This window comes from Grampus griseus (assembly GCF_964374135.1).
Source record: "Grampus griseus genome assembly, chromosome: 16".
NCBI classification, from domain to species: domain Eukaryota; kingdom Metazoa; phylum Chordata; class Mammalia; order Artiodactyla; family Delphinidae; genus Grampus; species Grampus griseus.
The window spans coordinates 30,875,862-30,891,619 of NC_139010.1; the positions used below are offsets into that span (position 1 = coordinate 30,875,862).

At 49.0% G+C, this 15,758-nt stretch overlaps 1 protein-coding gene across 6 annotated transcripts in view; it reads right to left on the reverse strand.

Moving 5' to 3' along the window:
• KCNMA1 (potassium calcium-activated channel subfamily M alpha 1) overlaps window positions 1–15,758 on the reverse strand; it is a 747,855-nt gene that overhangs the window by 466,270 nt on the left and 265,827 nt on the right. Inside the window, exons 1-2 of one of the 6 annotated variants that reach the window (XM_082673146.1) lie at window positions 5,237–5,370; window positions 3,231–3,287 (exon numbers count right to left, since the gene is read on the reverse strand). The exons of 4 other annotated variants lie outside the window; for them this stretch is intronic. In XM_082673146.1, the coding sequence (XP_082529272.1) occupies window positions 3,231–3,251 (21 nt within the window). In that variant the 5' untranslated portion in view covers window positions 3,252–3,287; window positions 5,237–5,370. Of the gene's footprint in view, window positions 1–3,230; window positions 3,288–5,236; window positions 5,375–15,758 lie in introns of those variants that run through there. One more of the 6 variants, XM_082673147.1, reaches the window with a different exon arrangement.

Consider the following 15,758-nt stretch of genomic DNA (forward strand, 5'->3'; position numbering starts at 1 on the left):
GTCACAGCTTACCCTTCCCCCTCCCCATACCCTCAAGTCCATTCTCTAGTAGGTCTGTGTCTTTATTCCTGTCTTACCCCTAGGTTCTTCATGACTTTTTTTTTCCCTTAGATTCCATATATATGTGTTAGCATACGGTACATGTTTTTCTCTTTCTGACTGACTTCACTCTGTATGACAGACTCTAGCCTTCTTGAGAGGAATCTCCCCAGGCAACAGCTCCAGTACGTCCTGCATTAGAGGATATTTCTGAGGAGAAGCACTTGTGTTACCTGAGAATACTATGGAGTCACTCTGCAGCTGCTGAAGTGTTGCCTAATTGAGAATCTGCTTTAAAGAGGATGTGAGTGTGATGTGTAACGGGCACATTGTTCATGCTTCTGAGACTAAGCTATGAGCTCCTTGAGAGGTAGAACCCACTTCTCAGCTCACAACTGCCGGAAGCATATAAAAGGGTTTCAACACATGTATCTGTTGAATGAATACATGAATAAAGGACACATGATATTAGGTGAATTACTGAAACAAGAAGATAAAGTGAGCCCGTGAGCCTTGTTCACCTTCTTCAGATATTGATCACTTGTTATTTACTCGATGGTGCCCGATGGAAGATTTGCAAGTCACCCACCTGACCCCACTGCACCTCCTCTCATTTGCCTGGTTTTATTTTTCTCCGGGCTGCTTATTATGCCACCTGACCTACACACATTTTACTTGGAAATGTGTTTATTTTCACACCCTGTGTAAGGTGCAAAGAGCAGGGACTTTTACCTCATTCGTTCACTGCTATAGCCCCATTACCTAGTACTGGCCCACAGCAACAGTTCACGAAACATTCTGGGAGAGCTTCAATCCTGAGCCTTGTAAAAACTGGCTCCATCTCTAACTAGAAATGACTGAAGATATTGCTGCTCCATATAGCCTGGATCTTTGTATGTGTAAATTAATCTAGCAATTAAGATGTACTTGAGGAGCATTATTCTAAGAAATGTAACCGTTTCATCTTGCATGGTTTTTCAAACCTTCGCATTACGGCCCCAACATAACATTTGAGCTTTATTATATCATTTTCATCTCTATCACCATCACTCTTGTCCGTCCCTCATTAACGATCCCACCCCCCATGGCTCCCACCCCAATCTTGGTTCAAGGTGAGAAACTGGGATGGGAATGAAAGGACAAAGATTACCAGGCAAGAAGCGGTTGGGGGCGGGGCGGAGGGGGTGGTGGGAAAGGAAAATAGTAGTGGATGCATCAGGAAGGGAGAGGCATCTTTCATAAAGGGCCAGTGTTTCCTGGGAGACTTTTGCAAGTACAAAGAGACTGAATATTGAAAGAGCATGTGTGGGGAGGGCACCAGTACCGATTGCTTAACTTGTCTGGTATCATGACAATGAGAAAAGAAGCCCCAGAAGAAAATAATCATTATCTGGCTTCCACAGGGGAGCCTGCCTTCCCCCATCAACCGAGAGACTGGAAGGCAGGCCAACGACCAGAAGATAAAGAATAAAGGGGCTGTAAATAAAGATATGCTCTCTTTCTTATAGTTTTTATCCTGTCAAATCACCAAGCAGTGAAAAATTAACTCAGTACTTTAAAAAAAAAAAGGGGGGGGAAGAAGAAAGTGGGGAGGGAGAGTGAGAGAGGGAGAAAGGAAGAATCTGGTGATACTGGAAGAGAAATCAGTCTTGCCTGACAGTATTTAGATTGAATGTCTGTGAGCATGGCCCATAATTTTTAGCGAAAGTAGAAGCTATTAAAGACTCAGTGCACAAGATTAAAATTTAGAATGCTATTTTAATAATACTGAATTCTACTCAATTTCAAATGGCTGTCATTTTTAACCTCCACCAATTTGAGAACATTTGATAGATGGTGCTGGGAGCTGAGTGATGGGAAGCCTGAACTTGACAGGTACAGCTCAGGTGAGACACCCAGAGAGATGAGCTCCCATCTTTAAGGAACTAAGCCGACCAGGTAGATGGGCCAACTCTGAGACTGCTTAGCCACCTGTTCACTAGCACAAACAGGATCTGCCTTACCTAAAGGAACAGGCAGAATAAGAGGATGAATGAGCCATCATAAAAGGAAAGTATGGGCTTCCCTGGTGGCGCAGTGCTTGAGAGTCCGCCTGCTGATGCAGGGGACACGGGTTCGTGCCCCAGTCCGGGAAGATCCCACATGCCGCGGAGCGGCTGGGCCCGTGAGCCATGGCCGCTGAGCCTGCGCGTCCGGAGCCTGTGCTCCGCAACGGGAGAGGCCACAACAGTGAGAGACCTGCGTACCGCAAAAAAAAAAAAAAAAAAAAAAAAAAAGGAAAGTACTATGAAGGGAAAGAATGCATCACATACCTGCCACGTGTGGGGCTGTGCTTGCCACTGGTTCACGGGCCATTTCTTCTGGAAGCTTCCTCCACCCCACTTCCCATTTCTAACTTAGAGAGTCAGTCAACAAGCGGTTGGACTAGTGCTAGGGCACAGGCATGCCCAGGGTATCCTGGAAGCCAGAGGCAACTCATCTGTCACCTTCGTGCGACGCACCACCCTGAGCAACTGGGATTTTGTTCTATCTACCAGCACTACGCCTGGTACACAGTGTGTGGGTCCTCAGTAAGCATTTGTAGGCCTCTCATTCAACATATTCCTTGCTCTTAGGTGTTTTAACTTTACTTGGGGCAACAAATATTTACCAAACAGCACATACGAGCATTAATGGAGAGGGAATCAGAGCGCTACACAGTGAAAACAGAGGGAAAAAGGATTTCTCCTCGATCCTGAAAAATCAGTTTAATATGTTCATCCTTCATTATTACCATTGTGGTCATCCTTAGTGCTGTTCACAAATATCTCCTGCTCTTCACATACGGGCACATGCAGGATTATGTTTCCCTGCCCCCCTCTGAAGTTAGGCTAAACCAGGAAACCTACGAGGGCCCATGAAATGTCAACAGAAGTGGCAGGAGTCACATCTTGGCAGAAACTTCCAGAGCTGTGCACAATTCTTTCCGTGCTCTCTTCCCCCACCACAGCACCAGTGGAAGCACACGTGAAAATAAGGCTCCGGGGAAAGACAACGTAGGCTCCAGAAGCCTGTCCAGTATAAAGCATGGAGAGCGAAAGCACGAGTGGGAAACACACTTTTGTGGCACTGCCCTGCTGAGATTTGGGGGTTGTATGCTACAGGAGCCCATTCACGTTGATCACCACATCCAAAAGAGCCCATGTAACTACCTGTCTGCCGTAGAGGTACATCACCGTGTAAGGGAAAAGGTGAGTGAGCCGGAGGGTCTGGAAAACAAGCAAACAAGATTCTAGTCTTTTTCAGTCACAGACTCTGCTACTGCCTTTCAGAGATTTCCCCTAACGGGACATTCTGAAAAGACCACCCAATTTCCAGAATCTTCTGAGTTAGGAAGCCCAGATTCCTGCCTTTTATGTCTGCATCTCCTGCCCTAACCCATGAAGAAAATGTCCTTGTGCCTCCTGCCAACCGCGCTCAGCATCGGGTCTGGATTCCCGGCTCAAGACCACGTTCCAACCAGACCCCGTAGAATAAACAGGCCTCCCCGGGGCTTCCTCTTGTTGCCTGGGACGGCTCCACCCTGGGCTCCCTCAGCTCCCTAGTGAGAATCCTCAGCTTCGGCTGGGGTCCCATCCAGGCCCTCAGCCTCCTACCTCCGTGCCGTCCCCACTGCCTGGCCTGCCTCCCCTTCTCATTCCTGGATCTTCAAAGCCTGCTCCCAGCCACCTCCTCCAGAGAGTGCCAGCGCCGACTCCAGCCCATTCTGTTCCCTTTTACCTCACCAGCTCTGAGCCCATCTGACACTCAGCCATACCGTCACAGGAGGAGTGTCACCTCGCTCATCGGGGCACGTTTGGCCTCTTCAAAGGAGGGGTGCACCTCTGAACCCTGATGCCTTCATTTGTGAAACGGGGTCACAGCTCTGACCCATCGGGTGAGATCATGTCTCTAAAGTACCTGTCTTGATGTCTGGCACATAACAGCTGCTCAAGAAATGGGAGGTTCCTCCCCACTCCCCTTCTGCACAAGGAGGTCCGAGCGTAGAGGGTGGGGCCAGCTCTTCCCCTCCCCAAGGAAGCCCATATATGCCCCCCAGAGATGTGTCTAGTGCACATATTCTCAATGGGGCATATCTCCTCCAAGGGGGCAAAAACGGGTATTGGGGTGGCGGGGGAGAGGGGGTGTGGGTTAGAAAAAAAACACCTCACTCCTCTTGGGTATAAGCTCAGATATACATACAGTATGTAAACAGATAAATTGCGTATCTATGATGTTAAAATTTCATCGGGGGCTTCCCTGGTGGCGCAGTGGTTAGGAATCTGCCTGCCAATGCAGGGGACATAGGTTCAAGCCCTGGTCCGGGAAGATTCCACATGCCACGAAGCAACTAACTAAGCCCGTGCGTCACAACTACTGAGCCTGCATTCTAGAGCCCACTTGCCACAACTACTGAGTCCGTGCGCCTAGAGCCCGTGCTCCACAACAGGAGAAGCCACCGCAATGAGAAGCCTGTGCACTGCAATGAAGAGTAGTCCCTGCTCTCCGCAGCTAGAGAGAGCCCGCGCACAGCAACGATGACCCAACTCAGCCAAAAATAAATAAAATAAATTAATAAATAAAATTTCATCGGGGGAGAGTGGGGATGATGACTAGAGGAAAAAAATGTACAACAAGGCTTCCTAGGCAGGCAGCAATGAAAAACTGGTTGAGAAACACTGGTCGGATGCTACCTCCAAGCAAACAACAGGCAGCCTCTCTCACGTCCAGCTCAGGCGAGCCTCTTACCACCCGTCTCTTAGTCTCTCACATTTCCTCTCCCGTGTCTCTTCCAAATCAATAATATGATATTTTCGAAACTTCTGTCAAATCCACATTCATTCCTCCTCCGCTCCCTTCCCAGCTTCTTCACTCCTTCACTGATCTAATCTGCTGCCTCTCCTGGGACATGAGCCGCGCAGCTGGCTGCCGAGAAAGCAGGCAGTGGAGAGCTGAGAGACTCCGGTCCTGGTTTTCCAGACACGACACACAGGGTGGGGCTCATCCCCACCTCCAGCAGCAGCAGGGCTGGAAGGAGCTGAGTGCCCCTGCCTCCCCCACTCCTGCCCCTCGCCTCTACCCAGCTGAGGCCACCAGTCCAGGCTCGCCTGCAACTTCCCTGGGAGCTAAAGGAGCCGCCCCCTGCTCCCCAGGGCAGAGAGGTGCGGGGGAGGCTTACCCGTGGGTGTGGGCTTCATTGGTTTGTTGGAATATGTCAGACACTGTAGCTGGGCTCACCCAAGGTGGATTCCTGTCTGTCCTAGAGGCTTAAAGCCTGCCTAATCACCTCTTCTGCAGCTACGGATAGCCATGTCATACACTGTGCATGGGAAGAAGGCTGATAACCAGGAGGAGGAAACGACTTAACCTGATGCTGCCCTTCCCCCTCTTCTTCCTAAAATACACACAAGGTCTGATGCCGCCCATTCATCTTGTGACCATGAGGGGAAAGCCAGAGAATCTTGACATCCTAGAGAGGTCAGCCTCGACATGATATAGCAGCTGAACTGGCAGCAGCAGCTACCTACGCGTAGACTTCCTTCTGTGCAGATAAACGCTTCTCTCTTTTGGTCCCCCAAAGCATCCTAAGTAACACAGGGGTCAAAGGTGAGATGCATAATACTCTCCCCCCACCTGCTTTCTCTGCAGCCTCTTTACAAGTACATCTCTACTACAAACAAGAGTGCCCGTTATGTCTCTCACTGTCTGGGCATGCAACAGGGCTCAGAGGTGCTCTGCCACATTGGCCACACTCCCAAGGTCATGGCAATCTCTGCAGAGGGATAAGCATATGGGTTCTGCAGTCAAGTAGACCCAGGTTCTAGTCCTGAATTTCCACCAAATGCTGTGTGACCTTAGATAAGATACCTGACCTTTCTGAATGTCCATTGTTTTTACTAGAAGAAAGAGAATGAGAATGGCCCTTATACCCTAATAGTACTGTCGTGAAGATTAACGAGATATCATATGCAAAGCTCATCTCGGAGCTTGGTACCTATTCAGTATGTACTTCATGGTTAACGTGACCATTTACTACCTTCCTTCCTGTGAGTCTGTCTGTCTCACTGTCTGACTCTTTGTCCAAGAGTTTTCTCTCTCTCTAGTTCTCCCCCTCCTCCATCTCTCTGCAGGTGTCTCTGTTTCTGACTTTTCCCCTCCCTCGTCCCCCACTCCCATTTGTTTTCACAGGACGTGGCAGTTTGCCTGGTTTTCCCAATTTCTGAAGATCTCATTCCTTGCAAGCAGAGCATCAGGTCCCCACACAGGCCAGACCCAGTCTCTTGTTACAGCTACTGGGTTCGGCTGAGGCTGTGGGCTTGGGGGCAGGGGATGAGTGGAACCCATGGACCTTGGGCCCCAAACCTCCAGGAGGCCATCGTGCCCTCCCTCGAGAGTGGAGCTTCCAGATGTGCCTCGTGTCCCAGGACGCCCAGCCAGGGCAGCCGCGAAGGGCAGGAAAGGGCTCAGAGGTAGTGCCCAGCCTCTGCTCAGCCTCTGAACCTAGATCAGACCAAACTGCTAGTGCTTTCCAGGACCTCATGGCCCCAGCCACACAGGGACAAGCTGACACTGCCCCCAGGAATGCCCTGGGGACAGGAAATGTATCCACTTTAAAAATCAAACAGCAAACAACTCCAAGGAAACGGGTGGGGAGATGTTGGTTTGCTAATTTCCCAGAAGATATGCTGATGGAATCCTGTCCTCTTCCAAGTCAAGGGAAAGCCCTTCCCGGGCTCTCAGGCATAAGTTCTTTGGATGGAAGTCCCCCAGAGCCCTTCTGTTCCTAAGTGCTGTGAGGGGGTGGGAGAGGAGGTGTGGCTTCCTGCCGGACAGGTTGCTGAAGAGTCAGGGCTTTTAGTGGAGAGGGCATGGGCTGGTGAGAGAGGAGGAGAGTGGAGGAGCGCTGCTGCCCCCTTCACCAGGAATCACACTCCCTTCGAGGCCAGATTTATCAGCTCAGCCTGAGAGCTCTGGAAGGAACGGCAGCATCCAGACTTCACTGCCATCTCCCCCTCTGGCCTGCTGGGGGGTTCCTAAGCAGGACTCAGAACCATATGGTAGGGAGAATTCCTTCTCTCAAGAAGCTTACTGGCCCCAAAGGAAAGCAAAACCTAGGTACATAAAGGAGCCCAGCCCGCAGGGACCGCTCTCCCTGCCTGCTTCTCTAGGCCTCCACAGCACCCCAACTGCCCCCTCTGGTGAGGGAAGCGACTCACCCACAATAACGAACAACGGCTAACCTCCCTATGCACTTCCTCCGTGCTGAGAGCTTGTCCCAAATGCCTTCGGTGCACAAACTCATTGATTATCAGCTCGAGCCACCTCCAGGCCTGAACACGCAGACCACGAAGGGCCGGTCACCAAGCGAACATCTCCTGCTTGGTCTCGCAAAATGCAAAAGGTGCTATCATTACAGAAGCCAAGGCTGCTTGCAAACTACAGAGGTGACACGAGGTAAATTCATTTCCTTCCTGTCAAGAGAGACTCAACAAGGGTATAAGCAGAAGCTAACGTGTGTGCCTGCGATTGGGCCCGTCGCAGGGGTGGTACATAATTGAACAAGTTCTCCGTGCCCAGAGGAGCAGAGTAAAGCCCCGTCACTGGTAAGTGTCACTCATCTGGCCAGCATACCTCACTTTTTAATAACGTTATGGAAATATTGCTGAAGGACAGGGAAAAGGACAGCGCCTTGAGGATGGGGCCTCCCCGTGCCGTGGAGAGCTTTAACCTTGAGAAAAGGACCTTCTGCCCTCATCCAGGTCATCACTTTTCTCAGGGACCACTTCCCTAGGTTGGATGGGGTCTAAGGACCAGGGTTCAGTGTGGCTGTATCTTCTTGGCCAAGGTCATAAAGCTGGCACGTTGTACTGAAGCCCCAGCAGCCTGGCTCTGAAGTGCATCGTCCTGACCATACGTTCTACTGCCTAATGAGTCAACACAGCCGAGCCCTGAAGAAGGGGAGAGGGGACGGGAGAAGTGGCAGGTAGGAGGGGAGGTGCCTCCCTGGCAATTGGCATTCATTCATTCACATTCTTTGTTTTTTTTCTCCACTTTTTAAAAAATCAAATTAAAGATTCTTAAATGTTATAGTGCTTTACAATTTTCAAAAGTTTTGCACACATGATTTCATATAATCCCATAATAACCCTTCCTCCTGCTATCCCTGTCTTGCCCCTGCCCCCTCCCACCCCCAGGATCCACTCGTTTGTTCTCTGTTATCTGTGAGTCTGCTTCTTTTTTGTTTTATTCATTCACATTCTTATTGAGCATCTTCTTTGCACCAGACTCTGTTCTAGGCACCGAGAAGACGGTGATGTATAAACAGACAAAAGATTATAGTCTAGTGAGAGGACACAGAAAATATATAAACACTTAAGTAAGATAATATCACATGAATGGCAAATACGAGAAAGAAAATAAAGCAGGGAAGTCAGATACAGTGATTAGGCAGGAAGAGGTGTGGAAGTCGATTCAAGAGGGGAAAAGTTAACTTTAATAGAAGCAGGCCTACCCAAGGCTGAGCAACCCACTGGCAGAGGTTTTTGAACGCCTCCAAAATACAAGGAGTAACAAGTCCTTCAGGCCCGAAGAAGCCAGGAAGTTAGTGACCCACGAAGACAAGGGTATAGGGGTCTGCTCCACCCACCCATGAAGACACGGGGATGGGGTCCAGGCTGACGGAAGCTCTGCCATCTTGCCCTGGACCACATGGGCATCCCCTGCCTCAGCCTGGAAGTGATGCTTTGCCCAGCTCCTAGGTTCCCACGTCCTTCCTAACTGTGGGAGCTGGGAAAGGTACAGGAGCCACTGGAACATCTGGTGAGCCTTCCTGCCTCAGCCACAGACCCAAAGGGGGCACAAACGGAGACAGCAGAGATGCGTGAGGGCTCCAGCCCTAAGAGGCAGAACCCAAGCCAGACAAGAGTGCGAAGTCTAGGAGTTGGGATTTAACAGATTTTTCCGAATGAATGGCCCTTCATTCCAATTCAAGGAGTTGAGGGGATCAGGTGAAGGAAGCCAGGTGAAAAGGAGGATTAATCCATCTATCAAAGGCCTTTGGAACTGAACACATAAAAGATGAATTCATTTGTGAGCCATAATGATTCACTACCAGGAGAAATATCTTGAAGCTTGTGGGGCCCCAGAAGCAATCTTTATTTAACTGTATTTATTTTGGGCTGCTCATCCCGCTTGCCTCTCTTGGAAGCTCAAGGAGTATTCTCTCCCTTCCTCTTTTGTGTGTGCGTATGTGATAAATTCCCAAAACTTGCTTATTTCATGTTTTTCAACAGAATGATCTTTGTGTGGGTCCTTCCCTCTCCCTTCGCCCTCTCTAGGTATTATTGATCCTCACCCCTAAGCATTCACTTCCCAGGATTCTCTTGTTTCCCTAGAGCACTTATCACTATCTTAAAATGTATTATGTATCAGTTTATTTGCTTTTTTGATAATCTGGCTCTTCCACTGGAAATATAAGACGGGTAAAAGCAGGGACCTTGCCTGTCTCCACGGGCTAGATCACACCACCAGACCCATGAACAGCCATGGAACAAATGAGCAAAAAGATACTAACAAACATACCTAACTCCCAGCCTCTTTTAGTCCTTATTACAACCTCAATTTATTATTATTGATTATTCCCATTTTACAAATGAAAAAACCGAGGCACAGAGAATAATTAAGTAACTTTCTCAGGGTTACAGCTCAAGGCTGTAAATAAAACAGCCAGGATTTGAATCCGGGCAGTCTGGCTCCAGAACCCATGCTCTTTTTTTTTCCCTCCCCCGTGCTCCTTTGACTTAGGTTTTTAAGAAATGATTCTTGACTGAATGTATGAATATTAAATGAATGACTGCCATGGGTTTCCTGATTTCCCTCCCAGTGTTATTTGTTTCCAACTTTTCCTGGACCCCCTACAGGTCTGGCATGGTTCTAAATTCTCTACATGTATGATTCGGTTGAACCCTCACACCTACCCTGCTCTCCCTGACACTTAGAACTGTGCCTCATTCTCCAGCTCAGGTCTCCTGGCTCCACTTTACCAGGTGATGCTGCCCTGATCTGCAATCATGGACTCAGTTCCTTCAGAAAGAAAAACCAAACCAAAGATTTGGGGGGAGGTGCTTCGCCTGAGAAGCACGTGGCTGATGGCGGGTCCCGCCGCTGCCCCACCACTCCATTCAGAAACTGAATCCAAAAAGATGAAGTTATGGGTTTCACGCCCGTGTCCGCCCTTCAGTCCAACGGACAAAGGCAAAATAAATACCAAATGCTAGATGCTAGGATGGGAGGGAGGGAAGGAAGAAGTAAAGTGCTTTTCGTGCTAAATTGGCTCTGAGAGTAGAGAAGAACCAAAGTGAGTTATTAAGGAAGCATCATCATCATACACGTCTTCAACCCCCACTGGAGCACGCCCTCCCCTCCCTCTCGCCATCCCCATGGCTGACTCTGCGAGTGGCTGAGTGTGGTCCTGCTGGACACAACCATCCCCAATCATCATTCTCATCCATCACAGCTTTAGGCCCATGCCTTGAACAACACCTGGCACATGGTAGGTGCTCAGTCAATGCTGACTGGGTCAACAAATGAGGGAGACACAGCCCCATCCCCTTCCAGCCTCGGCTCTGTCTTCATCCCTCACCCACACGGCTGCACAGCTGCACCTGGTTCCATCCCCCCGGACCCAAATCCTGGGCACATTCATGTACTGACCACCGTTGGGTATGTACTCCCATTCCCCATGGGGATGTTTACAGGATCCTGAGCCAAAGAAGGTAGAGTAGGGGTATCCTGAGAAAATGTGCTTTCATTGAGTGATGGACCTTGCTATTCTCCACAACCATCCCTGAAACATGAGAATACTGCAGCAACAGTTCTTCCCAAATTGTGGGCCTTTACAGACTTAGGCCAACACCAAGTGGTGCTTCACTGAGCAATTTAAAGCCCAGTCACGCAAAGTCAAGTGTGTTTTCATGTCTAGGAAACAAAAACATCCCAACTGCTCAGCACATCCAAGTCAATACTCCCTTAATAACCCACCTTGGTTCTTTCCCTGGACTCTGAGAGCCAGTTGAGTAGGAAAGCCAAGTTAGTAATCTCAGGCTCTCCCTTGCATTCTGTCCCTCCTCCTGTCTTGCATCTGAACCTCTGGTCATTTGTTTTGCTCTTGTTCCTCAAGTTGAAGGGCAACCATGGTTTTGAAATCATTAACTGGAGTTCATCTGGAGAATTCAGATTAGGAACTTGTACAATCTCTCTCTCATTGTGCTGCAATGCTTGGGCTCTTCCCCAATCAGCTAAAAGACTGGCTAAGGACTTCCTCAGTTCATCTTGCAGGAAGGTGTCTCTTCTGGTTACCTGGACTGTTAAATAGGTAAATAGGTTCATTGGGGTTTCTGGGTCCTGTACTGTGGCACAGAACTCCGACCCGGCCAAACACACACATATGAATGGGCCACCATCTCTGACGGAACTGCTGGACCCAAGACCAGAGTTGGTACATCCTTCCTAGGGAAACAGCATTAGACTTCCGCCTTATTCTCCTGGCCCAGGAACATTGTCTTCAAGCCCAAGTGACAGCACTGTCCTACACAGACATGATTAAAGTGTCCACTGCCAGTCTACACTGCTGATCAAGGAACATGGCCACACACCAGCCCTGTAAGCATCCTAGCACATGGCTCTGGAGAAGACGAATGGAGAAGGGGTTTCCACAGAGTAAGGCTGCTGGTGTTTCAACCTCAACTTCATAATCTGTGGCCTGAGGACCTTGAGCAAGTCACTTAATCGCACACAGCCTCAGTTTCCCCAACTGAAAAATGAAGAGTACAGATCTCCCAGTGGTGTCAAAAGGATTACACGAGATCATGCATGTAAAGCAGCCTGGTGCAAAGCCAATGCAGAGCATCACTGTGGGCGGAGACTTACTGAGCACTAATGGCCTGCTGGGCCTGTAGTACCTGACCCTTCCACAGCATGTGCACATTAGCCTCACTGTGCACATAAGACGTGGATATTACCTTCTCTATCTCACAGCAGAGGAGACTAAAGATCAGAGAAGTCAAGCAACCTGCACAAGGGCAAACAGCTAGGGAGGGGTGGAATTTGAATCTGAACTGAGGGCTCCCTTGCCATATGAGGAGGACCCCCTGGGAGGGTGCCTCCTACCAGAGCTGACACCAGCCTCCTGTCTCTGGGCCCTATCAAGGGCTGGTTGACAGGCAGCTCTACAGAGATGCTGGGGATCATGGACTTGGAGCCAGCCGGCCTGACTCTGAATTCTCCATGTGTTGTGTGACTTAGGACCAGTCTCTCTACTGCTCAGGTATGCTTTGTTTCCTCAGCCATAAAACAGGACAACGGCAATTTCCTTGTAAGACTGTCGTGAGGCTTAAATAAAACAATGGTGCCTTGCCATCTTTTCACCCAAGGTAGGATTCTTACACTATGCCACGCTCTGTGACATGAAAAGAAGCCAATAACAACACTCAGCACAGTGTTAAAAGCCTTTAGAAAATAATAATTTATGAGATGAATAATAACAGCTAATAGGGCTTCCCTGGTGGCGCAGTGGTTGAGAGTCTGCCTGCCGATGCAGGGGACACGGGTTCGTGCCCCGGTCCGGGAAGATCCCACATGCCGCGGAGCGGCTGCGCCCGTGAGCCATGGCCGCTGAGCCTGCGTGTCCGGAGCCTGGGCTCCGCAACGGGAGAGGCCACAACAGTGAGAGCCCCGCATACCGCAAATAAATAAATAAATAAATAAAAATAACAGCTAATAAATAGAGGCCATATTATATTTCAGGAATTGCCCTAAGAGCCTAACTAAAGCACTTCATTCTCATGACAACGCTATAAAGTTGGTACTTTTCATCATCTTCTTCTACAGATGAAGAAACGGAGGCATGCGATGGTTAGGTAACTTGCTCAAAGGCACAAAACTAGATGCTGAAAACTTCCAAGCTTGCTATCTACCTGGCTGCATCTGAGCTTTATTCAAAGGATGAGGCAGTCCGGGCCAGCAACATCAACACCCCAGCATCCTGGTCTCCCTGGGAACTGCTGGGATTAGCAGAGGCAAGCTCGTCCAGGTCACTTCACTACAGGACTTGCACGGTCTCTAAGGTAAATGTGCATGAAAATCACCAAGAAGGAGACAGAATATGCAGCCTTTCCCATCATTTGAGGGGCACCAGTATGCTCTGAAACAGGGTGTGAGAAATACTACATCTGGATCATTTACTCTAGATAGGACAGTCCCCCATCAGCTGCTGGAAACACTAAGCATAAGGCAAAAAGACAGAGAAGGGAAAATGAACAGCCCAATGTCCTTCAACCTGTCTTTTGTCCTCTGATCCAGATCTGTAGAAGTGTGTCTGCCTGCAGACCTGGACACCCACAAGCCCCTCACCGAACGGAAGACCCACGGAGGCCCCCAACAAGGGGTGGTACCAGGAAAAGGAGGTCAGCCTGGCACAGTCCTGGGAAGCAGAGGCCCTGCTCACAGCCTGCTGGGAATCAGTGGCCTTTTTTAACACAAGTGTGACACTCACCTGTACTGTTGGGACTCGTTTGGTGGGAAAGAAGGAGGTTTTTATATCCCTGCTCTTACCCCCAGCAGGCTCCTGAAATGTATTTCTGTAATTCACTTAGCTGGTAAGTATGAAAAAGAGAATACTGAATATTCCAGTAGGGATCTGACAGAACAGGGGCACGTTCATTAGCTGCTGAATTTCCCAATGATTCCTAGAAATTGCCACAATTAGACCAAATTAAGTGCTTCCATTCCAAGAATAGGCAGCCACTGTTCTTTAGGGTATATCTCCGCACTGCTGGCCTTGCAAAGGAAGGTCCTGGAATTCCAGACAAAAGCAGCATCTCCTTCCTTCTTGCTCTCACTGAGCAAATCTAAAATCCAGTGCCAAATTTCTTGGAGCTGAATCTAAACCGGGAAGGCTTTTCGTAAGATTACTAAGACTGAATTGGCCTTTGAGGAGGAGTTCCTTTGCTCTGCAACTCTCTTAATGCAATCGTTGGAATTCTACCCCATCCCCCATTGGCTGGGCAAAAGGGTAACATCCCCCCTCATCTCTATGGTGGATACGGAGACTCAGGGTGCTGTTCCCAACCCCTGGGTGAGTCAGCAGGGAAACCAAGTTCAGTAAATAACCTCAGTTCCTTTCCTCCCCATCACCAGCTTTCCCCTGTAAGAAACTGATCAGCAGTTCTTTGGCATCTAGAGTTAATCTGAAAATCATTAACAAAGTTTAGACAAGAGGTCATACTTTTGGTTTCTTTTTTTCAGGTTCAGAACAAGAGCAGTAATGTATTTTATGGAGCATGGCAGTTAACTGGCTCTAAGACAGAGGCCAGCCATTCCAACTCCCTGGACCTACAATCAACATTTTTAAAGACTTTAATCTTCCAGTGAGTCTTACATAGAATTATTTATATACCCATTTCACAGGCAAGAAGACTGAGGCACTGGCACGTGACACGTTAGAGACCAAGAGTCCTTGGAAGACAACGTTCATTCACCCTTGTGCAAGAGCCAAATGCACCTGCTAACACTATGACTGCAGTTGTTTTGTTTCTGGTGGCAGACTGAGAGGCCAAATGAGTACAACAGATGACCACCGCAGGGGCTTCCAGGTGCCCACGCCTGGGTTTGCAAGGCAAGAGGAACTGGAGCAGCCTGGATGAAGTTCAAGGTAGGCTGGAAAATCTCCTGAGGGTCTTCGCAGCAGAATCCCTGCGTGAAGCACACAGCCGCTTTGAAGACAGGCTACGTGGAGGCCAGGGCTCAAGAACTCTACCTTGCCTACGAGTTAAGAGTTCTAGGAGCACATACTCTACACTCTAGAAAACAGCCTCTGGAGAATCTAGACCCTACTCCACAGTGACCTTGGATGAGTCCCTTCTATTGCATTCCTGTCACGACATACCCTCCTTGAAGGGGGCCAAGCAGTGTGCGGGCCACTGTCTCCTCATCAGCCTCCTCCCTAATTCCAGGGGCACAACATCACTGCAATGACGGGAGGACAGAACACGTACCCAGCTGACTGCGAGCACTTACTGGGCGATGCTCTGGACCATTCGTTGGAGACATGGGCTGACTCAAAGGTTCGGGGAGGGTTTGTGGGGGAGTGAGTGGGGCTCTACCCTTTCTCTCCCTTCGCCACACTCCACTTTTATCTGCACTATACATTGGGCGCTAGCCATGGTCTCATTTGAACAAAGATTTTGAAGGACACCGACACCAAGAGAGTTTGAAAACTACTAGGATAATGCTTCGCAGAGGTGGGGGGGACTTTATTCAAAGGCTGCAAAAATCTAGAGATATTATTATGCTTATTACTGTGATATTTTTAGAGTATTGTAAATCTTTTAAGAGCTTTATCAGTGACGAGAAATTCTCATCTCAATGTCATCAGTCAATTCTGAGGGGACTAAAGGTCAAACGGCACTAAAAAGATGACCCTTAACAGGGGTTGAATGCCATAATTAGCTCACGACTACAAAGACATATGGGGAAGATTATCCTCTTGTCCTGAGACTTCTGGTCTCTGGACAATTCTACAGATATTCTCCACCAGACTATTTGGTAAGCTGACCACGGCCGATTTGGTAAGCTGACCACAGCCGATTTGGAACACAATGAACCTCATACTCACCAGACGCTCCAGGCACTGCCAGATAAGC